This window comes from Terrapene carolina, unplaced genomic scaffold, assembly GCF_002925995.2.
Source record: "Terrapene carolina triunguis isolate 2854851 unplaced genomic scaffold, T_m_triunguis-2.0 Scaffold85, whole genome shotgun sequence".
Classification (NCBI taxonomy): Eukaryota; Metazoa; Chordata; order Testudines; family Emydidae; genus Terrapene; species Terrapene triunguis.
Genome location: NW_020664436.1, coordinates 59,499,356 through 59,523,296, shown reverse-complemented (window position 1 = coordinate 59,523,296; position 23,941 = coordinate 59,499,356). Strand labels below are relative to the sequence as shown.

At 41.0% G+C, this 23,941-nt stretch overlaps 1 protein-coding gene across 1 annotated transcript in view; it reads left to right on the top strand.

Annotated features, from left to right (window-relative positions):
• Nucleotides 1-22,355, top strand: part of CLVS2 (clavesin 2) — a 54,526-nt gene extending 32,171 nt beyond the window's left edge. The window contains exons 3-5 of the mRNA XM_024192605.2: nt 12,046-12,156; nt 16,716-16,936; nt 22,245-22,355. Of these exons, the coding sequence (XP_024048373.1) occupies nt 12,046-12,156; nt 16,716-16,936; nt 22,245-22,332 (420 nt within the window). The 3' untranslated portion in view covers nt 22,333-22,355. The remainder of the gene's footprint in view (nt 1-12,045; nt 12,157-16,715; nt 16,937-22,244) is intronic.
• The last annotated feature ends 1,586 nt before the right edge of the window (nt 22,356-23,941 follow it).

Genomic DNA, 23,941 nt, shown 5'->3' with positions numbered 1-23,941 from the left:
CTCGAGGTGATACAGTTTCAGGCAATAACATTTTTTCAGAAAGCAAAGCAATCTGTTTGGCAGTTGAGGGTTTTGAGCAGTGAAGATATCTTGGGACATATATAACACTTGTAAGTAAATCGTTTGTTTCATCACGTAACTGACTGAAATATAACTACCTGGTATCCAATTTCTGATCATGAGATTGTTAAAATGTTTTCCCCTGATGCATTTATGTTTACATTTTAAACAGAAACGTTACCACTTTTGAGACTGCAGGGGATCTTTAATTCTAAGCAGGTGTTGAAATACAGCTATACTGCCTCATAGGAGTTGTAGTTCAGTTGCCTCATGCTCCCATTTTCAACCATGGTCAGGGGCTCCCATGATGAACTGCCTCTTCTCTCCATAAGGAGACTCTGGTGGATCATTGGACATGTAGTCCAACCAGAGAGCCCGGCCTATGGAGGAGAATGGGAGATTGTCACCAAAACTGCAACTCCCATGAAGCATAGTAGCAGCATTTCCAAATTTAATATATTCCAGTTAAAATTTTTGGTATTCAAATTTCATCTGAAAATCAAAACTTTCCTTAGGAAAAACCCAGTTTTGACCCATTTTAATTCTATGGTTGCCTTTGTCTTTTGCATATTGGCAGCTTTAGGCTGTGAAACTGACTGAGGAGGCAGTGATGTGGAGTAGGAAAACGGAAGTCCTTTTAACAATGCAGCTTGCTATAAGGATTTAAAAATCTGCCTCCAGCTTGATCCAAGTTAAATGGGATGTTTCTTTAAAATATATACTTTAATAAGCACAAATCCAATGACCCAGCAAGCTATGCCAGTGGGAGTTTTATCTCTTGGTAGAGCCATGCAAGCTGGACAAATCAAAGGATATGGACAAGTGAGAAGCAGTCCACAAGCATCCAGGTTGGGGATTGAGCTATCAGCTAACAACCTATCGTCGTTTAAAAACGTTAACTCCTAGAAACACAAGAAGGTAGCCATTTTGGCAAACAACATGATTGAGATAGCAGGGTCTTGTTTGTACACGTGCAACACCCGTGGAAATGATTCAGAATAAACAGAAACCCAGGTCCTTATGTCTAACTTTATGCCTAGCATCTCCTATCAATAAACAAGCAAGAAATAGTATTCATTTGGGATGAGAAACAGCATGCTAGGCCCATTATGCTAAAACATGCTGTATATGTCAGCAGGTTCCTCTGCATGAATAATCATTGAGGATAGTTAACAGTGCTGGATTTTAAAATGATTTGATGTACCTTTCAAAAGGAAGCTATTGTGTATCAGAAAGTCTAAATAAATAATCTGTGCCTTTCTTATTTCTCTGCATCCAGGTGGTAGGTAGCTTTCTTTCTCATGGCTGGTGTTCTGCTGACTAACTGCCCTTTTGCTTTGGCTATGTGTGCTGGGTTTTGGTTTTGGGTGGATTTTTTTTTATTTGTCTTTTTGTTTTGTAAGCATGCTCTGGTCATTTCCCTTTTTACTGTGGTAACATCAAATTTGTCGTGTGTGTGTGTGTGTGTGTGAAAACTATGTAGACTAAAAGTTAAACAGCTACTTTGATACATTATTGATCTACCAATAGAACGCTGAGGCCTGCCTGCTCAATCTGGTGTGTAGATAGGAAATTCTATCCTTATGTCTTATGCTGATAGTCTGACCTCTGAAATCTTTAACTAGTAGTAATCTATTAAGTGTTTTGTTTTTTATTTTATTTTATTTTTTTAAACAAATTCTTAGGGTTGCCAGGTATCTGGTTTTTGACCAGAAAGTCTGGTTGGAAAGGGGACCTGGCAGTAGTCAGCATTGCTGACCGGACGCTAAAAATCTGGTACCCAAAGTAACCGCGATCAACTCCCAGTTGAGAGGGCAGAAAGACTGCTAATGGAGAGCCTCAGGGGTAGCTAAAGGGGGCCTCTCGCCGCCCGTGGAGGTGGCTCCAGCTGAGGGGCAGGCTGGCTGGGGAAGGGGAGCACCTGTAGGTTTGCACCGATGCTGCAAGCAGAGTGGGCGAGAGGAGGGCAAGCTCCAAGCATGCTGGAGAGGCCATGGGAAGGAAGGGGGCAGCCCGCTACCTGCAGAGTGCAGATGTCTGGAGAGGGGCATTCGGAGAGCAACCCCTGGGGCTGTTTGGAGAGCAGCCCCAGCTTAGCTCTGCTAGGGTTGCCAATTTTGGTTGGACATATTCCTAGCGGTTTCATCACATGACATATTTAATTATAGATTAATCTTTAATTCCTGGAGACTCTAGGGCAATCCTGGAGGGTTGGCAACCCTACGCTCTGCTCACTCCCCACTGGCCACAGAGGGGCCTGGGCTCCGTGTGGGGCTGTTTCCCCTGAAGGGCCGGGCTTTGAATCCCGGCTCCGTGCACGGCGCAATCACCATGCAGGTAGGAGCCCGGCCGCACCTGGGTGCCACTCCCTGGGAACTCAGGAGCCCGCTCGCTCCAGGTGGCTGAAGTTGGCAGGCTCTGGCACTTTGCAGCCCGCCCACCCTAGCTGCAGACTAGGTAGCCCGGTAGCCGGGGCCCCAAGAGCCCCTCGCCGTGGGGTGTGGAGGAACCAGGTGTAGAGGCTCATTAAACCCCTCAGGAGAAGCAGAGAGACCCTGGAACGAATATTTCCATGTATGTTTTCTGGAGCCAGCCAGGGCGAGCAGGTTGCGGCTACAAACAACGGCAAGTTCCCAAGATGGAAGCGAGCAGCCCTCTGCCCCCAGCTCCACATCCCCAGACGGGCAGGGGATGCCTGAGTATGTTTGGGACTGTCCCTTGCCTTAGTGTTGGAGGTCTATGGGAGCTGGGAATCAGGACTCCTTGGTTCTCTCTCTGATTCTGGGAGGGGAGTGGGGCTAATGGGTTAGAGCAGGGTGGGCCTGGGAGCCAGGACTCTTGGGTTCTATCCCTGGGCCTTGTCTCTGGGAGGGGAGTGGGGGCTAGTGGGTTAGAGTGGGGGCTGGAAGTCAGGACTCTTGAATTCTATTCCCTGCTCCTCCACCGACCTGTTGTGTGACTTGTGTGAGTGGCTTGTGGAGAGAGCCTTCCCCTACCCCCACAGGTAACTGGTGGGATGGGTAGAGTCCGGCAGTCCCTGGGCTGGGTGTGGGGTGTGTTTGTGTGGGGGGGCAGAACCTTGAGGGAGTGGTGGAGCAGGTGGCAGGACCTGAGGGACAGGGGGTGTCAAGTTTTCAGAAATTGGAAAGCTGGCAACCCTATTTCTACATGGTCCATTATCTTGGATGTTTCAGTTTGATAACTGGAGGTATAATGACTTTTGCTGTCTATTTATGTCTTAAAATAAGATCTGGTAATACAATTCATGAATTTATAAAGCTTAAAATTAGCACGTTGGACAGTTTTTTGGTCTCCTGTTGTGACCTTGCTGCTGTTATTGCCTGACTGAACCTCTTCCTTGCTTGGTGTGTTGTTTTTCCTCCTCCAGAGGTGTGAGAGTAACTCTGTGACATGGTCTCCAGATTGTCTTGCCACCTGCCTCCTCCGTCTGAGGACAGATTGAAACAGGCCATGTCTACTCACATCAAGGCAAAGTGGCTCTGATTTTGTTTCACCTTGTCATATTGCTTCACTGATAGAGGGTGCAGCTGGTGAGAATAATTCTGTCTACTTAGTTACAAAGGGATGGCTCTTGACTGATCAGTTAAAATATAATAAAACTCATTCAGGATTTAACGTTTACTATCATAGTTGCTGCAGGGAGGTCTTCTCTTCTGTCAGTCTTTGTTAATACTTGTACCATTCATAGAGCTTGGTACAAGAGTGCAGATGAGTCTTCTGTTACGTATGGTGCAAATCAGCACTGCTGGTATAAAACTAATGCAAGTAGAAAATCCCAGGATTGAATAAACCATCTACATAAATATTATGTATGCATATTCTCTCCATCAAAAATATGTACATCTCTACTGTGTTATGTCCACATATATACCATTCTGCATATTGAATGCAGACCAAAAGTAGCTGCTTGTGAGTTTCAACCAAACGTATAACAAAACTTATAAAATTGTAGGGAAATATTTGGATCCAATTCTTATGGAAAATTGCTGAGATGATATGCAGAAACAATAAATGAAATCCCATATTTTTCCTGTGATTTACTTATACTGTGTTTGTCAACAAATTGTATATGCTGGGAATCTAGTTAGAGCTCTACAAATCCATTAAATGTTTAAAATTCATTCTGAAATCAATGGACTCTTCATGAAATACTACTTTTCCATTTTCTTCTTTCCTATCTCCCTGTGTGAAATTTTTGGAAAAGCCTGGTTGGAAGGGGCATGTTATATTGACCTGAATATTTTATATTGTCCTGCATGTAAGTAGGGGCATATCTTATGTATTTCTCCCCAAATTGATGGCTGTCTGGTCATTTCCATTCTCTTCTCCATTCCCCATTATTACTATATGTTTCTCCTATCCCCATTTCATTCTCTTTTCATTTTGCCATTATCTGAAACTCTTTGTTTCCTTCCTTGCTATAAAGTGGAAATTAGATGGCTCATGAGATTGGTATATGATAATGGGATATAGAGTCTTTCACCTTTAGGTAACTAACTCAGATTTTATACAGCTAAATTCTGGAACAATCACAGCACAAGGTAGAGGCTATCTGTGGACTCTGTAAAATGCCCTTGGTCTCAATGGACTGGGAAAATGTCCGGATCACTAAAACTATCACAACAATTGGCTCCTTTTGAGTAGGCTCAAGCAGAGAGATCAAAGACTGCATGTTCATGGTGATAAAAATATTCCATCTTCCATAGAGGTGGGTCCCTTCAGATCAGAGTTGAGGCACAGAGGTGGTGTAATGAGAGAAGACTGAATTGCATTTCATCTGTCTATTTGATATGTATTTTGTGGAGAGAGACTTTTGTCTTTAGCAGTACCAATATGGCACCTTTCATGAGCAGTAATTTCACACTGTTTATTCAAAACGCTAGGAAAATATTGTTGCTATATTTATGCACAGTGCAATTTTCAGTAAAATCTGCCTGCCATATAATTTAACAAGATATTCACAACTAGAGCTGGGTGGAAAATGGAATTTTTTTCCCCAGGAGAATTTTCCTAGGAGAAGTCCCCCATTGGAAAATATCCTATTGGTAAATAATGGTTTTCCCACAGGAAAGTTAGAAGAAATTTGTGTGTGGAGCAACCTGCTTTTCCCCATTTTCTTACCATTTTCCAAGTTGCAGAAGCGTGAAAAGTTGTGGTGGCGTTCTACACCATAAGTAACACTTTGAGAGTTTGAAATTCTGAGAAAATTGAAGTGAGTTTCTCACTTCTTTTAGTGATCTCTCTGAAAGTAAAATTTTCGATTTCTCTTAACTTTTCCCCTCACTTCTCTAGGAGAGGGGATAAAGTGGGCATTTTCCAAAAATTTCTAATTGAAAAATTTCAAAAAGACCAAACAAATTTCCCAGTCAACTATTTTTTGTGAAGAATAATAGAAATGTAGGACTGGAAGTAACCTTGAGAGGTCAAGTCCGTGAGGTTTTTTTTTCTCTTTCTTTCTTTATGAACAACTTGTTGAAACAATTTCAATCAGCTCTATTCACAGATTATTGTGAAGCTTAACTTGAGCTTTTTGCTCAAGACAAAGAAAGCATAAAATAGACTATATGTAAGATTTGCCTTTTATTGTGCATATACAAGTATGATGGTTCATCCTAATCATGCAAATGTTTACAATCAGGTGGGCCTTAGTAGTATATCCGAATCTATAATTTTTACAAGTGGCATACTGAAGTGAAAGATGGAAGGTTACTTGAAGTTAAAACAGATAATGCAGTGAAAAAAGAAGCAATGTTCTTATTGGAGAGATCCTTCTGTTTGCTGTTCTCATCTTATTTGATGGAAACATATTTCTATATGGCTTGTAAGATAAAATCAATGATAGAAATGAAAAGGATTGCCAAAAGTCAAATTGCCTCATCAGAATCTCTTCAGCTAGATGTCTACATACAGTTGCAGATAATTAAAGCTTACTGTGTCAGAATGCCATGAATGATGTTAATTTGCCTTTAGGTAATGCACATTTAGCTGACTGTGATAATAAAAATATATTTTTATATATTTTTTTAATTTGGTTTAAAAATACTCTAAAATTCTTTCATAAAACTGAAGCTAAGAATATCAGGTAAAAAAACCACTTCTTCAAGTAAAGGTACATACCATATTCTTAAAGTTTGAAATCCTTGAGGCAGCCAGTTGTAGGATATTTGGATTTCCTGAGGTCTGGATAGGAGATTTCCTATTTAATATCAGTTTTTTAATTCTGCAGTTTTTGACCCACTTGTCTGGATTGAAAAGGTGCTCAGGGTACCAAATAAAGTCTCACTACTGTTTAAATCTTCCACATGAAGCCTTTTTCTTCTACAGTAATTGTCTTCTTTGCTTCACCCCTGGATAGCGTTAGATGTGTATGTGTATACAGGATCAGGACCTTAGTGCAGATATTCAGGGACACTACAAATATCCTACAATACACAGCACACATTTCACTGCAATTTTTTTGGATATCTTCAATGAAGGTTTGTGTTTGGGAGCAGGTCTAAGATTTATCCATCTCTAATGTGGGCAATGGTGGCTCTCAGTTCCCAGATTAGTTCAAATTTTCTGCTACGGGGGAAAAAAATTCCATGGCAGGGCGTTAACATTTTGGACCAGTCCGAATTTTTCAATTGTTCCCCTGTTTTTTTTCTTCAGTCTTTCCTGTTTAACATCCTAAAAATGAAGTTTGGGAACTCTGTGCCTTATATCAAGGAGAAACGTTCTAGTGTCTTTATCAGGTTTCCAGTACAAAGATACAGCATATATACAGATATTGCATAAGAAGTATATTGTAGTGTGCTGTTAGACACTGCTTATAACTCTATTGAGGCTTGACTCTTCTGAATAGCTGTAGGAGATCTGAATTTATTGTCCGCAGGAAGAACTATCAAACGAAGCACTGACAGTTAAGCTTTTAATAATGTAATATGGTAACTTTGGGCTTGTGTTTTATTTGAATTCAGTTGCCCCAGTTTTGGCTCTAAGTTCCACAGGGCTGGTCCAGCTTGTCTCCTTCAGATGCTAGAGCTCTGATTCATCATAGCACTTTAACACATGCTTAGCTGGAAAACACATGAATAGACCCATTGACTTCAAAGATGAATTGGGGCCTAATCCATCAAGTACTGCACTGTACTTCCCCGAGATGGTTGGCACCCAAGGAATTCAGAATGCAGGCTTTGGAAAGACCCTTTTTCTAATATGAAAGAAAGCTGAGTCTTCCTATAGATAAAGGTGCTGATGCAAAGAGTGGGATTTTCAAAAATTCCTAGAGTTCTAATTTCCTTAACTCCAACTGATTTTTAATGACAGGTGGGTACCTTACTGTGCTTTTGAATATAACTCATTATTATTACCTGGATTACACTAGTGCCTGCAAGCCCAGTCAAAATAAGGGGCCCTTGTCATAGGCCTTGTACAAACACACAGTAGGTGACAGTGCCTGCTTCCAAGAAATTACCATCAAATTTAAGGCCTAGTCTACACTTAAAAATTAAATCAACCTAGCTACATTGCTTGGGGCTGTGAAAAATTTCACTGAGTGCCATAGTTAGGTTGACGTAACCCCAGTGTAGATGCAGCTAGGTCAACAGAAGAATACTTTTATCAGCTTAACTACCTCTTCTTGGAGAGATGGATTACCTACATTGATGGCAAAACCCCTCCCATCAATGTAGGAAGCATCTATGTTATGGATAGATTACAGTGGCACAGCTGCAGCTCCTATAGTGTAGACATACACAAAGACAAGATGCAAAGTGGTAACAAGTAACTAGGGGAAGGGAGGAAGGGTAGAAAGAGAATTAGAGTAACAGTTGTGGGAGCATGGGGTAACAGACTTGTGTGCACATCTTGATGGTGTTGAGACATTTTAAACTGAATAAGAATTAAATAAACAAATATCAGTAATACCTGAACACTGGAGGCATAAAGTTAGTTGAGCACATCCAAAGACGATGCTTACGTCCACACAGTTGTAGTGTAATGATCCCAGTTATTTGTCCATGGACCCAGGCAGTATGAGCTATGGGTAGCAGTCTTTGTTTCTTCTCTTTGATCCTATGCATATAGAGATAACAGCAAAATCGGAACAGAAGAGAGTACTGGCCTAGAACATTGTGCCAATGCAACTAGAGAGGAGAAACCTGGCTTCTTTGGCATGTGCCATGGACTAGAAGTTGACAGCAACAGGTTGTTGGAAAAGAAGCATGTAAAGAAAGACCATACAAATTATGAGAAGTGGCAGCGGGTGGAAGAGGGAGGGGGAGGCACTGTGCTGTAAATTAGGGTTCCTTGGGCTTGGACCTGAAAATGCAGTAATAAGGCAGTTTGTTCAGGACCACTCGCATTGGTGACCTTGGAGAAGAGGGCAGTTTAACAGTCACTATCGGGCAACCTTACATGTAAACATATAGGGCTCTATCTTTTATCTGACTGCACACTATTAACCAGCATTTGTAAGCCGTAGCTCATTAGGGCTGTGAACAATACTAATTAGCTGTACTGCTCATCATACATGGAATGACTGTATTTAGAATTGATTATTTATCAGCTGTGTACTTATCTTGCACTATTCCATACAGTCAGTGATGTTTCTCCATGGTTAATATGAAAAAACCCACACAAACAAATGTAATTAGTTGCCTGTGTTGCAAATAAAGGAAGAGATTAAGTACACTCTTCTTAACCATTCAGTTATGCTCCATCAGCTGGCTAATCACTTCTCCAGTCAAGTGCATAGCTTGCTTCATGGCTCCTTCCTAGATACGTGTCTCTTGTCAGTTTTTAACATGGGATTTCTTTTTCATAGAGTCTATGAAGAATGTGATTCCTGGGTTACAGGCTGCTCTGCTGCCATGCAATATGTCTCTAGGGGCACTTGCAACTGCCACCATGCCTGTGACTTAATCTAGATAAAAACACAGGAATCGTTGATTTGGAAGAATTTCTCACCTACTGATTTGTAGGATGGCCATCTGCCTGATGCATCCCTGGTGTAAAAGTTAGTTATATGTGGGTAGTGCCAGAATGTCACATACACTTCTAGCTCCAGAGCTACACTCCCTAATACACCTGTTCTTAGTGTTCCTCCAGCATCTGCTGCTACTTATTCTGCCTCTTTCTGCTCTTACAAGGCAGTATGTTCTACTGGATTGAGCATAGGGCCTGAATCCATGAGTTCTAGTCCCAGCCTTGCTAACCTGCTGTGTAACTTTGGTCTAGGCACTTGGGACTTAAAAATCGGAGTCTAAGTCACTTTGGAAAATGAGGCTTGGACTTCTAAATCACTGGGGCATTGCAAGGCTGAGTGGAAAAACACCTAAGTCTTTATGGGTACCTCAAGTTGTGGGGGCCCAATTGGGGAGACATTACAGGTGCCTGATTTTTAGAAAGTACTGAGCACCTGCTTTCTGAAAATCAGGTATCTCAAGTTGGGCACCCAAAACTTGAGGTATCCAAAATCACAAGTCTCACTTTAAAAAAAAAAAAAAAAGCCCTTTAAAAATTGTTGAAACACTTTGAAGACATATTCAGTAGCTCTAGGGTACGTTCACTTGCACAGTGAGATAGCAGCTACCATCTCGTATCCAATCACATTGATTGTCAGTGTTACTCCACACATATCCAGGGCCTTCAGCATAATCAGATTCAAAAGGAAGAGGAGGTGGTAACTGCACTGCCCTAAGTTGCACCTTCTCCAGATACTCTTTTTATCTGCAGGGAATATGGTGACTTGACAGTTACCCGAAGGATCAGGATGTGATCCATTTTAAGCTAATGCTGGATTACAAATACCTTTCATACTGAACCAGAGCATGTGCATAGATACCTTTTCATTTAGGAACTCCTCTGCCCACTACCTGGGGCATTTTCTAAGCAATAAACCAGAAATATTTCATATACTTCATGGTGTGTGTGTGTGTGAGTGGGGGGACATCATCCTTATTCACTAGTATAAGTGTTTCTGAGTTTGGTTTGGTGAATGTAACTGTAAATGGGGGCGGGGGGGAAACAACAGGAATAGTTATTCATACACTGAAGTCCTGTGTGACTAGCTTAGTTCAATGTCTTAATAAAACTGGAACTTTTCAGCTTGGAAAAGAGACGGCTAAGGGGAGATATGATTGAGGTCTATAAAATCATGACTGGTGTAAAGAAAGTAGATAAGGAAGTGTTGTTTACTACTTCTCATAACACAAGAACTAGGGGTCACCAAATGAAATTAATAGGCAGCAGGTTTAAAACAAATAAAATGAAGTATTTCTTCACACAACGCACAGTCAACCTGTGGAACTCCTTGCCAGAGGATGTTGTGAAGGCCAAGACCATACCAGGGTTCAAAAAAGAACTAGATAAATTCATGGAGGATAGGTCCATCAATGGCTATTAGCCAGGATAGGCAGGGATGGTGTCCCTAGCCTCTGTTTGCCAGAAGCTGGGAATGAGTGACAGGGGATGGATCACTTCATGATTACCTGTTCTGTTGATTTCCTCTGGGGCACCTGGCACTGGCCACTGTCGGAAGATAGGTCTGGGCTAGATGGACCTTTGGTCTGACCCAGTAGGGTCATTCTTATGTTCTTCCATATCTCCTGCATAAGGATAAATGCTTGATCTTCTGAAATGTTCTGGAAGATAATGGAAACAGTATAGAGACCATAGGTAGTATTTCCTACCTCTTCCTTGTTCCACTCCACCCTTTGTACCTCCGTCCCCCACATTACACATACCTGCTTTGTCTGAAGACCTGTTCAGTAGCTCTACGGTATGTTCACTTGCACAGTGGGACCCAGCATGCTGCCCTTTGGTTCTATGCTGGAATGGCAAACTGGATTAACTAAGTGTAAAGAAACTGGTACTCATCCTGCAATGTTATATATATACATACAGCTGAAATGGGGAGGCACTTGAAATTATTGCATATTTAAACCTCTTGCAGCTATGCCTAATGCAAGGAGTCTAGCCTAGACATCAGAGGGAAGTAGACTATCCCAGTAGCTGGGAATATGCTCACATATGGATATAATGAATTTGGTGGCAATATTCCAGAACACAGATAGTGAAATCACTAGCCTCTTCAAGTTTTCTTCCTGGCAGTGAAAGGAAGGGTGTCTGTTGCCTGCTATATCAACTTTCAAAAATAAAATGCATACTTGATCATACAACAGTATTGCAGTTTTTGGCCCCGAGAACCAAATTACTGCATGCAAATAGCCATACAAATGAATTCTTCACCCTCTTGTGTTTCTTTAGTAGAGGTGTCTGGCGAAACAGCCAAAACCAATTTAGAAAGAAATGGTTGGTTCAGTACAGAAGTTTGCTCCAGAAACTTCAGCTCACAGCCTCTGAATATGTAATGAGAACAAGGCTCATAAATATTGTATGATCATGTTTAATGCATTTTAATCTTGCAAAATTTAAACAATATTGTATACATTTTGACTTGAAACTTAGGTTTACATTTGATTTTAAGATTGGAACAAGGAAATAGGAACATTTCTAATGTATTTCAGCAATACTGGCAGAGATGGGAATGTGGTGCACTACTATTAAGATTAAAGATAAATGAAATTGAATGGAGACAGGCAGGGGAAAGCATGTTGCATTTGTGGATTCTGGGCAGATCATAAATGTGTAAAGTATACCTAGGGGACAAAAATACCTTCTTTATTAGAATGCTGTTCATAGAATCATAGGAATGCAGGGCTGGAGGGGACATCAAGAGGTCATCCCAGTGCTGTGAAGCCCTTTGTAATCATTCTGTCAGGAAATTGTGTGCCTAAAAGTATTGCTACTCTGGAATGGAATATTGGACCATCACTGAGTGGACACCATTTTAGAAAAGAGTTCTTTAAGGTTAAGTAAGCAAATGCATTTCAGCCTAAAAAAATTGAGTTGACGCACACCATATGTCTTCTCTTAAGAATCTACTTTACTCATGATGTATGTTTGTTTTATGTTCTATAGGACAGTTTTCCAGCTCGGTTTGGAGGAATTCATTTTGTCAATCAACCATGGTATATCCATGCCCTCTACACAGTTATACGGCCCTTTTTAAAGGAGAAGACGCGGAAAAGGGTATTCTGCTTGTTTTTCATATTATTAAACATTATAGTCTGCAGATGTATCACAGTGTATTGTAAATAGACATGCTCAAAATCTCCAATTGGTATTTGTGTAATGTATTTCAATATAACTTTTAAAGATTTCTGTTATGAAGGGCGTCTCTCCTGCCTCAAAAATATACATGGCTTTCTCCTGTAATACTTCAATTCAGCAAAGCTTTTAAAACATGTTTTATTTTAAGTATGTGAGTCCCACTAGATTGAGTGATAGGCAGGCACATGTTTTAAATAGTGCTCTTTCATAAGAAATAAGTACATAATGATTTAAAAAAACTACTTCCGTTTTTTTTCCTTAAAAATGTAGTGCCATATTCTTCCCTGGTGCAACTGCATTGACATCATTGGAGTTACTCCAAAGATACGATTGCCCCCAAATGCACATACTGTATTAAATGTTCAGTATAAATGCCTGTGGAAAAGGATTTGTGCATACCACAGTAACTTCTGAGATGTAGTTTTAATTTGCATCATGTACATCATTTGTAATTAAATCAGAGTTAGATTGTCTGGTTTCACCCACATAGCTGTCCTGGTCTGTGAGGAGCTTGCTTCTGACGTTGAGCTGTGGGGGGTGGGAGGTAGTGTTTGAAGGCCAGAAGAGGGTTGGGGGACAAATAGGGGTGTGCAATCAGTGGGGTTCTTTTTTCCTGTGTGGAAGTAGGCTCTCTTGGGGTATCATTAAACAATTATGACCATATCCTGAAAAATCTTTCCCAACCCTCCTCTTCTGGACTTCAAAAACAAAAAAACAAAAAAAAACCCAGCCAGCTGGGCTCATCAGAAGCAAGCTCCTACAGATCACAGAATGCCAACTCAAAGTGGAATCAGACCCTGCCATAACTTACAGACATATATTTCCACTGCTATGATGACCAATACCCCCCACAACACACCTTTCGAGATCCATGGCTATCACATGTGGTGTACCTCATCCAGTGCATCAAATGCCCCAACAACAATTATGTCAGTGAAATCAGACAATCACTATGCTCTGAAATGAACTCATATAGGATGTTTTTGTCTTATCATTTTTCTACCACATGTGGACAAACACCTTTCACCAAGCGGTAACTCCACATCTGACCTATCAGTCCTTGTCCTCCAACGCAACCTGCACAACACCTTCAAAATATGAACCTGGGACCTGAAATTCTTAGAAAGTCAGAGCTGTAGAACTGGAAAGGACCTTGATAGGTCATCAAGTCCAATTCCCTGCACTTAAGCAAGATTAAGTAGTATTCTAGATCATCCCTGACAGGAGTTTGTCTAACCTGTTGTTAAAAGTCTCCAGTGACGGAGATTCTACAACCTGCCTAGGTAACTTGTTCCAGCGCTTAACTGCGCTAGCGGTTAGGAAGTTTTTCCTAATATCTAACCTAAATCTTTTGCTGCAACTTGAGTCCATTACTTCTTGTTGTGTCCTTGGTGGTTAAGTAGAAAAATTTATCACTCTCCTCTTTATAACAACCTTTTACTCACTTGAAGATGGTTATCATACTTCTCTCCCCCCCCAGTCTTCACTTTTTCAAACTAAACACCCCCCCCCCTTATTCTTTTTTTTTCAATCTTTCCTTGTAAGTCATATTTTCTAGACCTTTTAATCATTGTTGTTGCTTTCCTCTGGACTTTCTCCAATTTGTCCACATTTGTTCTGAAGCGTGGCATCCAGAACTGGACACAATACTCCACCTGATTCCTTATCAGTACTGAATAGACTGGAAGAATTACTTGTGTCTTGCTTACAACATTCCTGCTAATACATCCCAGAATGTTGGTCGCTTTTTCCCCCAACAGTATAACGTTTTTGACTTATCTTTATTTTGTTACCCACTATAACCCCACTGATCCTTTTCTGCAGTACTCCTTCCTAGGCAGTCATTTCCCATCTTGTAGTTGTGTAACTGATTAGTCCTTCCTGAGTGTAGTACTTTGCACTTGTCCTTCTTGAATTTCATCCTGTTTAATTCAGACCCTTTCTCCTGTTTGTCAAGATCACTTTGAATTCTAATCCTATCCTCCAAAGCCCTTGCAACCTTCCCAGCTTGTTATCATCCACAAACTTTATAAGTGTACTCTCTCTGCCATTATCCAAGTCACTTATGAAGATATTAAATAGAACTGGATCCCGGACCTCCAGGGATCTCTCTATGGGACCCCACTCAACATGCCTTTCCAGTTTGACTATTAACCATTGATAACGGCTCTCTGGGTACACTTTTCCAACCAGTTTTGCACCCACCTTATAGTAGGTTCATCTAGGCTATATTTCCCTAGTTTGTTTGGGAAGTTCATATGAGACAATATCAGAAGCCTTACTAAAGTTGAGATCATATCTACTGCTCCCCCCGCCCCCATCGACAAGCCTTATTACTCTGTCAGAGAAGAAAACTAGGTTGGTTTGACATGACATGTTTTTGACAAATCCATATTGACTGTTACTTATCACCTTATTATCTTTTAGGTGCTTACAAATTGATTGTTTTGATTATTTGGTCCATTATCTTCCCTGGCGCTGAAGTTAAATTGACTGGTCTATAATTCTCTGTGTTGTTCTTTTATTCCCTTTTTCCAGTCCTCTGGGGATCACTCCCATCGTCCACAAGTTCTCAAAGATAATCGCTAATAGCTCTGAGATCTCTTCAGCCAGTGTCTTAACTATTCTATGATGTATTTACTCAGGCTCTGCTGACTTCAAGACGCCTAACTTGTCTAAGTAATTCTTAACATGCATTTAGCCTCAGATCCTACCCCATTTATACTGATGTTCACTGTTAGTCATCAGATAACTGTTAATCTTGTTGGTGAAAACTGAAACAAAAAAGACATTCAACCCTTCAGCCATTGGTGTATTATCTGTTATTGTCTTTCCCTCCTCATTAAGTAATGGGCCTGCCCTGTCCTTGGTCTTCCTCTTACTTCTAGGGTATCTGTAAAATGTTTTCTTGTTACTCTTTTTGTCTCTAGGTAGTTTAATCTCATTTTGTGCCTTGAGCTTTCTAATTTTCTCCCTACATGTTTATGTTGGCTTTTTTTTAATATTCACTCTTCATAATTTGATCTAGTTTCTAGTTTTTGTATGACTTTTTGAGTTGCAGGTCATCTAAGATCTCCTGGTTAAGGCAATGTGGTCTCTTACCATATTTCCTATCTTTCCTGTGCATTAGGGTAGTTTGTTCTTGTGTCTTTAATAATGTATCTTTATAAAACAGAAAACTCTCTTGAATAATTGTTTCCCTTAGACTTGCTTCCCATGGGACCTTACCTACTAATTCTCCGAGTTTGCTAAAGACTGCCTTCTTGAAGTTCATTCCCTTTTACTCTTCTGTTTTCCCTCCTACAATTCCTTAGGAGCATGAACACCTCATTTCATGATCACTTTCACCCAAGCTGCCTTCCACCCTCAAATTCTCAACCAGTTTCTCAACCTCCTTATTTGTCAGAATCAACTGTAGAACAGCCCTCTCCCTTAGTCGCTTTTTCCACCTTCTGCAATAAAAGTTGTTTCCAATGTGTTCTGAGAACTTGTGAATAATTTTGTGCCCTGCAGTATTATTTTCCCAACAAATGTCTGGGTAGTTGAAGTCCCCGATCACTACCAAGTCCTGTGCTTTGGATGTGTGGGTTTTTTTGTTTGTTTGTTTTTTAAAAACCTTCATCTACATCTTCCTGGTTAGGCGGTCTATGGCAATGGTTCCCAGCCCGCAGTCCATGGTCCCCAGCAGGTTTCAGGGGTTCGCCAAAATAAACTGGGCTTCAGCCCTGGGTGGGGGCACTTGGGTTCGGGCTTCAGCCCCAGGCGCCAGCGCTCGGGAAGGGAGCACCACCTCCACCCCCTGACTCACCTCAGCAAGCCACCCAGCCTGCTGGGGGTGCACAACCAAAAATTGCAGAGTCAGTGCAGAAGAGAGCTCTTCCCCTGTCATTGGAAGCCATTTGCCTCACAGCCATTGACTCCACAAGGAGGCAGCAGCTCTCCAAGGAGACACACCACTGCTCTGTCCTGCTACATCAGCACTTGTAATTGTGACCCCCGTGCATTGCCTCTGGTTGGGGGCCTGCAGGTTTGCCTGTTTAGGTTTAGGGGGGTACCTGGGTAAAGAAGGGTTGAGAACCACTATCCTAAACCACTTTTGTTTCTGATAGAACTCAGAGAATGTTTAAAGGCTAGTTGGTAAAACTCAATATTCATTTCTTATGGAATTACAAAACGTAAAGAAAAAGTATGTATTGGATTGTGTCTTCTCATTTTTTGTTTGCTTGTCTTCTTATGCACTTGATCTTGCAAACTCTTTAGGTGGAACTGTTCATATGCTTAAAGTGATTCACTTGTGTATTTGTAGGCTCATAGACACAAAATGATAGCTCAAGGCAGGGATTCTGTCTGCCTCTGTTGGTACATCACCTAGCCCAATGGGGCCCCAGTATAAATATTTATTACCAATCATAATCATGATATTACTTTGTGCTGTGTTGATTTGTGTGACTTTTTTGGTTTTATCCTGATATGTACAGATATTTCTGCATGGTAATAATCTCAACAGTCTGCATCAGCTAATTCATCCTGAGATCCTACCTTCTGAGTTTGGAGGGATGCTGCCACCCTATGATATGGGCACATGGGCGAGAACTCTGCTAGACCATGAGTATGATGATGACAGTGAATACAGTGTGGACTCCTACAGCACTCCTGCAAAAGAACTAGAAAAGGATCTCTCTCCCAAATCCATGAAGAGGTATGTTAAATTGGCTTCTGAGGCATCCTGGTACTATTGATGTGTTAATGCTTCCCTAATTCCTTATAATAGTTGTTCTTGATGCCACAGATTTCCCCAAACAATTTATAACCTGGGAAACCATTTTAAAGAAGTCTGCTACATTGATTTTCATAACAATAATCACAATCAGTGTAATTTCTACATTAGATGTACATGGCACTTTATGGACAAGAAAAGGAGGTCCGTCACCAAGTTGCTTATAATAGGTTAGACTACATATGGACCAAGTAATGGGGAGAAAGAGAGCGAACAGGAACTGGAAAATCTCTTGGTATGCTGGGATTTCTTTGTATATATGGTGTAATTTGTTATCTTACAGTTATTTAGCACGAGGACAGGATTGGCTAGTTATTGGTGAAAGGCTAACTGAAACAAGTAAGTTTTATTAGGAAAGAACTGAAGGAGACCAAGATGGCTTGGTACATTAGCGGAATAATGCTGTTTCAGGCTTGGGAGATAGTATGAAAAAAAGGTGCAAGACTGCAAATGGAATGATAGGAAGGCAGAATTGTCAGAGTGCAGGGCATAGGTGGGTAGGAGTAGCAAGAAATGAGAGCAGAAATATAGGCAGGGAAGAACAATGTAGAGCCTTGAAAGTGAGGATGAGGGGGCAAAATCTGCTCTCAGCAAGACTGGTTCAAATTCAGACTTGAAGATCCAGTTCAAAGAGATTGAGTTTGGTGCAGAAAGAGAGAGGAAGCCAGGGGAGAAATTCTAGCAGGGGGAAGTGTTTTCAGAGTTGTGGGCAAGGAAGATAATTTTGACTGTAGAACATTGTGTGCATTGGAAATGGGAGGGATGAGAGCAGTAGAAATAGAGAAAAGGGGAACATGTTAGTTTATTATTTGTATATTGGGAGAAGTGATAATCCTCACTCACTTTGCAAGTTTTATGGGAGTAGAGAAGAATGACCCTGAACCTAAGTGATGGAGACGATGATGGAGTTATCAAAAGAGATGGGGAAAAAATGGGGCTATAGAGGGCTTAGGCGGGTGAAGATGAGAAATTCAGTTTTAAACATGTTTAACTTGCACATGATTTATGAGGAGTTATGAGACATGGATAGTTATGCAATCTTGGACAGAGGGTGAGAGCAGAGGTAGAGACGTAGCTCTGCAGGACTCATCGTTGTAAAGATGGTAACTGACGCCATGACAGCAAATAACTCACCTAAGGGGGTGAGCATAACAGGAGAAAGTCAGAGGGCCAAGGGCAGACCCCTGGAGGCAAATCTCTAGTCTAGACTAGAGAAGCACAACAATGAATTGACTGACTTCCTCATTCTGTTTTTCTAATGTAGAATACTCATCTATTTTCTGTATTCTTTCCACCTGGTAAGTGTTGTAGACACGTGAGAACAGGAGAGGGTATTCAACAACAACAACAAAAACCTTTTTGTTTCTGTGTGCATGTAACTTAACTGAATGTTTTGCATCTGAAATGCATGCCTTCAGATTTCTGCATAGTGCATCTGCAGTGTAAACTGGAATTCTTCTTCCCAACCGTTGAATACAGAAAGCCCTAAGTGCAACTTCTGCAGAAGAGAGAAGCAGTTAGGATGCTGGACAGAAAGCCGCAGAGCTTTGGTGTATTAAATATTAAAGTGTTAATATGACATTGAGGTTAAGATAGAGAATGACAGAAGTAAGTAAAATTCAGAGTTAAGGCTGAGGCTCTCTCCTTGACTGACTTGTTTTGCATAGGTATTACACTGGTATGGTATCCAATAGCACACATGACTGATTTGTTTTGTCTTGGTATTACACTGCATTCAGCATGGTATGCAGCAGCACACACTGTTTTCTGACATCTATAGTAACAAGAGAGCAAACAAAGAGTGGAGTGACAGCCGTATCTGAATTTCCTGGCTTTTGTATGTATCTCAAAGCCAACTATTTTCTTGTTTAACTCTTTTTGCTATTTCAGTAACTATTGCCCTCACAAACTAAAATCCTGCCAAGAATATCATTACTCTGTCATTCAGCTTGCTCCCATACACCTTCTTTAAATCCATAATGTATACTTCAGAAATGCCTCAGAGCTCATTCAAGTTCTCTGGGATTGGGTGAACCAAATTTGAGAAGAAGGATGATCTGTTGGTTAAGGGCTTGTACTCAGAAATCTGAGTTCTAGTCTCTACTAAACTTCCTGTGTCAAATTCTCGTTTGTACTAAGGCTCCTTTGCAACTCAACTTTGTGCTTCAATTCACCATCACTATTTCACAGGGGGGATAGAAGATTTTTTTAAAAATATTTAAAATACTTCCATCTAAGGAAGAATGATTATAGAAGTGCAAAAGTGCTGTTATTTTTACCTTGATGTGTCACTGAAGCACCACAGCATGGAGAGAGAGAGGTGCTTGAAAGAAGCAATAAACATTGAGAGATGAGTACAGCAAAAGCAGCCACCGATTTTTAAAGCTAACGTCAATGATCTAGATATTAAGGGGAGATGTTACATTTTACTGGAACATGTCTTTCCCTTTGAAGGCTTATCCAGGTTTTTTGGGGGGGTTGGGTGGGAAGCTCTCTCAGTGCCCATATGTGGCTTGACTGAAGTCAGTACCTATATGCCCTCAGTATCCTTATCCTCTCTCTCACCTGGATCGATTGGTCTTCAGCTGTCATTAAGACACTGCTGATCACAACACGTTCACCATTCTTCTCGCATTCTTGCCTTTCTGCTCTACATTCGTCTGAAACATTTAACAATGTCATCTTCCCATCTTCTTGGAGGCCGACCAGTGGTCTTTTCTGTTCTTGCGGGTACCACTGCAAAATCCTACCTCAGTGCCTCATCGTGGTGCAGTGGTGACCCTGGCCGTCTGACAGCTATGGTAGCGGGGCATATGCCCTGTGTAGGTCTAACCATGCTACAAAGGTGTCAGACTATCCAATCCAAGGAGGGGGATTGCTCTCTCAGAGGAAAGAGCATTTTTCCTTCTCCTTAGAGGTTGAAGGCTAGCTAAGCTTGAGGAGGTACATATGCCTGCCCGCCTAGCCAGTGGGATGGCTTAAAGTTAACGGCTAAAACAACACAAGTAAATGGGTCTTAGTTCCTTACGTGTCATCCTCTCTTTCAATTTATAATTATTTGGTGACAGTTGTGGTGCCTTTCCCTGCCACCTCAGGGCCCAGCAAATTTCAATGGCCAGCCTGAAAGGGATGCTGGTGTTGGATCCTTGGCCCCACCCACTCCATTGCCACCTTGCCCACTTGCTTACAGTGGGAAATATGGGGTGTACAGCTGGTTGCGGGGAGTGGGATGGAGGGAATGTACACCCTTGCAAGGCCTCTAGAGTCATGACACCATTAAACCCTTAAACAGCATAGCAAGAAACTAGTGAAGGGTGACTTGTCATCACTATATTCTCTTCCAGATCGTAAGCATGTCAGCTCTGTGTCATACTTGATTGTTTACTAACTTCATGAGCAAAAGTGTGATTTCACTGAAATTCAGTATGGTTCCTTAGAAATGACAATCGCAATGTCTCCTGTGTCAGAGGGGTTTTTTTAATCACCAGTTGAGGAAGAGTGAAATATAACAGAGAAATTAGCCTTGTACTTGAGCACATCAACTTATTAACACTACTGAAGGGTTCTCCTCCTGCACCTGGGGACAAGTGCCAAGTTCCAGTATGTACTTGGGAACAAGTGCATTATTTTATTCTTATTCTTATTCTTATTATTATTATTAGTTCAAAAAGGAATATTAATGTAAGACTAGAAAGATAAACAAAGGGTCTCCAGAAGATACTGTAGTCAAACATTTTTATACTTTCCCATTACTTTTGAGCTATTTTGCCTACACCACTTTTCCCCTTCTTGTTCCTACCTTGTATATGAGTGCATGCACATATATGGTTATGTGTGTGCCACCAGAATATTTCCTTCTTCCATCCCACAATGTGAGATGTGTCTCTGAAAAGTACAGGAAGTTGTGACCAAGGACAGGCAATATTTCAGTGCCATGCCATTGATAGGTTTAAGGGATGAAGGTAGAAAAAGGGGCTTTATACCATTGGAAAAGGAAAATTTCAATTTTTTCATTGGGAAGAATTATTTATTTATTAACGTGTATTGCAGTGATAGCTAAAGACTTGAACAGGATCAGAACCCCATTGTGATGGGAGCTATACAAAACAGACAGAATTCCTGTCCTGAAAAGCTCACATTATTATTCTTTATTTTTATTTATTGTCTGTACTTAATGAGCAGGATGGACCAAATTCTCTCCTGGTGTAAACTCATAACTCCGTTGACTTCCTTGGAGCAGTGCCTGTTTACACTAGTAAAGCATTTGGCCCAGTATGTTTATTTTTTACCATGCAAGAAGTGCAGGATTCGTAGTGTTCTTAGCTTTTCGTTAGGTGCTTGAGTTCTGTAAATGGTATAATATGGAACTAGACTGCTGACACTTCACAACCTTTACTGGCTTTTGAAATGAAGTATTTTGGTTTTGGAATTAACATGTAAGGCCGGAAGCCAGACCTCTTCTGGAAGTGACGCTGTCCAGTCTCCAAAGCCGAGCAGGGTGAAGCCTTGTCAGTACATGGATGGAAGGTTTCCATGGAAACCCCAGGGAGCTGCAGAAAGTAGTGTTAGAAAGTGCCATCTACCAAGCTGCCCACTTAATCAAGGCTGCAGCAGGGTATTCTAACACCAGCTTTGCACTTTTATATTGCCTTCCATCTAAAGATCTCAAAGAGCTTTACAATTATCAGTGACTTTAGCCTTACAATCCTTCCCTGGTTAGCCCTGTAAAGCTGATAATGGAAGTTGAGGGATGTGTTATCTGCTCTGGGAGTCCTACTGGCCATGTCAGGATTCAATGGGACTGGCTTAGTAGAATACGCTGCCGGGTGCACTTTCCCCTTCTGAACAGTAGTAGAAACGTGTGCCTCTAACTAAAATGTGCTACCACCTGCAGTGTTCCATTAGCCAACTGGGCTGCAGGAAGCACCCCTTAACCAGCAGACTGACACCCTTTGGTGGAGTAGGTCAGTACATGAGCTGTCAGAGTAGACAGCTTGCACTATGTTGTGTGCTAGGGAGAGATCTCGCCTTGCTGCTCTGTTCTCTACTCCTACGTCAGCAAACCAGCACTGGGCCTTCCCTGCATTTGTTTCATGTGGGTATTTCTGATCACTTGCTGTGATAAGATAGTTATGCTGCCTGTACCATTATTACTGAGCCCTTTAAAAAAACGAGATTTACTTTTGTTTGTCTTGATCAAGAAAAGTCAAAACATGTTTTCCTTTTGCAGATCTCAGTCAGTTGTGGATCCCGGGGTGCAAAAACGCCTGGATAAAAATGAGGAGGAAAACATGCAGCCTCTGCTTTCACTGGACTAACAGTTTCTGAGCATCAGATGTGAATCGGGTGGAAGGTGCTGCTTTTCAGCAGCAAGCAAACCGTTGGAAAGGCATGTACCAGCTGAAATTCTATTTATTCATGTTAATGTAGCATAATGTAATCAGGCAGCAGGTGATGCTAGTCTGCCTGAAACATGGGTGCCCTGGGTTGAAAAAAAAAATCAATTTATTCTGTAAGTGCCAACTTGTTTGTAAATATAATGTAATCTTCCACTTTGAATTTGTAAGTTATGGTAGACAAGTAATATGGAAAAGTGATTATTAAAATTTGTCTGTGAAAAGCACTGTAAAAAGGGAACACGGCCACACCCACATTTGCTAATTAAGTTTTGTCCTTTCTATAGGAAGCCGTCTTGCAGTTTATCATATTGACTGTTTTTTTTCCCCTGTCATGCTCATGCAGCATTCAAAGATAGAGAGAATATAAGAACTTGGAGATAAGGGAAACCACACTGGTTACAACACTATCTACAGGAATTAATTTCACCAATAACCTTGTGGTTTTGGGTGGTGACTTGGGATAAGTCATGCATTATAGGGGAAAAGAGGTAACAGATGAGCAGGGAACAAATGCCTCTCCTGCTTCATTGTTTGGCTGTATGGATTTGTGAGCTTTTGTTCTGTTTAGTTTCAAGAGAAGTTTGGGGGTTTGGAAGCTGCTTGGCTCATTCGCCTAATTTGGGCCTTTCAGTGTGTGCCATATTAATCACTTCTGTTGCATATTGTGTTCACGTCAAGAATTTTTCCAGAACATTCTCCTCTTTGGAGTGAAAAAATATTCATCCCAATGCAGTGTAATAACTAGTATTTTGAACTGCAGCTGTAGGCTCAGGGTTAATTATGAAATCCTGTGCACTCGGTGACTGAATACATATATATTTTTACCAATCTCTAACAAACATATAAAGTGGCATTGTTAGACAAGTATATTTAATCAAGGGTTTATAAAAATAAATCATACCTATTCAATGTACTTAGAGATATTATAGATTGTATATTGAGACAATGTGACATTAACATAGTAGAACTTTATGTACAGCATCCCACTTCAAGCACGCACTAATATGAATGAGGCATAGTCAAGCTACTCAGCATAGACATTAAAGACATTTTTGTTTCGGTTGTGGTGTAATTGTATATATTAAACATGTGCCATATTACAGAAATACTCTTACCTCATAAGAGCAACCGGTTTCACTATGGACTGAACCGAGTCACCTGAAATTTGGGGGCTGTACGTTCATGTCTATTGTGCTGATATTTATATACATCAAGATAAGAATGTGCCCCTGAAATTGAAATTGACCAGACATCTTCATCGGGATTAAAACTGCACTCAGACGAGGATGGGAAGACACAGGAAAGCCAAGACAATACTGCTGAGTAGTAGAAGTACTGTAGGAACATATCAGAATCAGTTAAGGTATTCTTACTTGATCCCAAACAGCTGGGAAAACCTTGGGATCCCCTAGAAACACCAATATTTAGGTCTGTGATTCAAGGAAGATCTTCCCTACAGCAATGATGACTTTTCTTATTTAAAACGCAAATATATTATTCACAGGTCACTAATCCTTTCCAGTGGTGG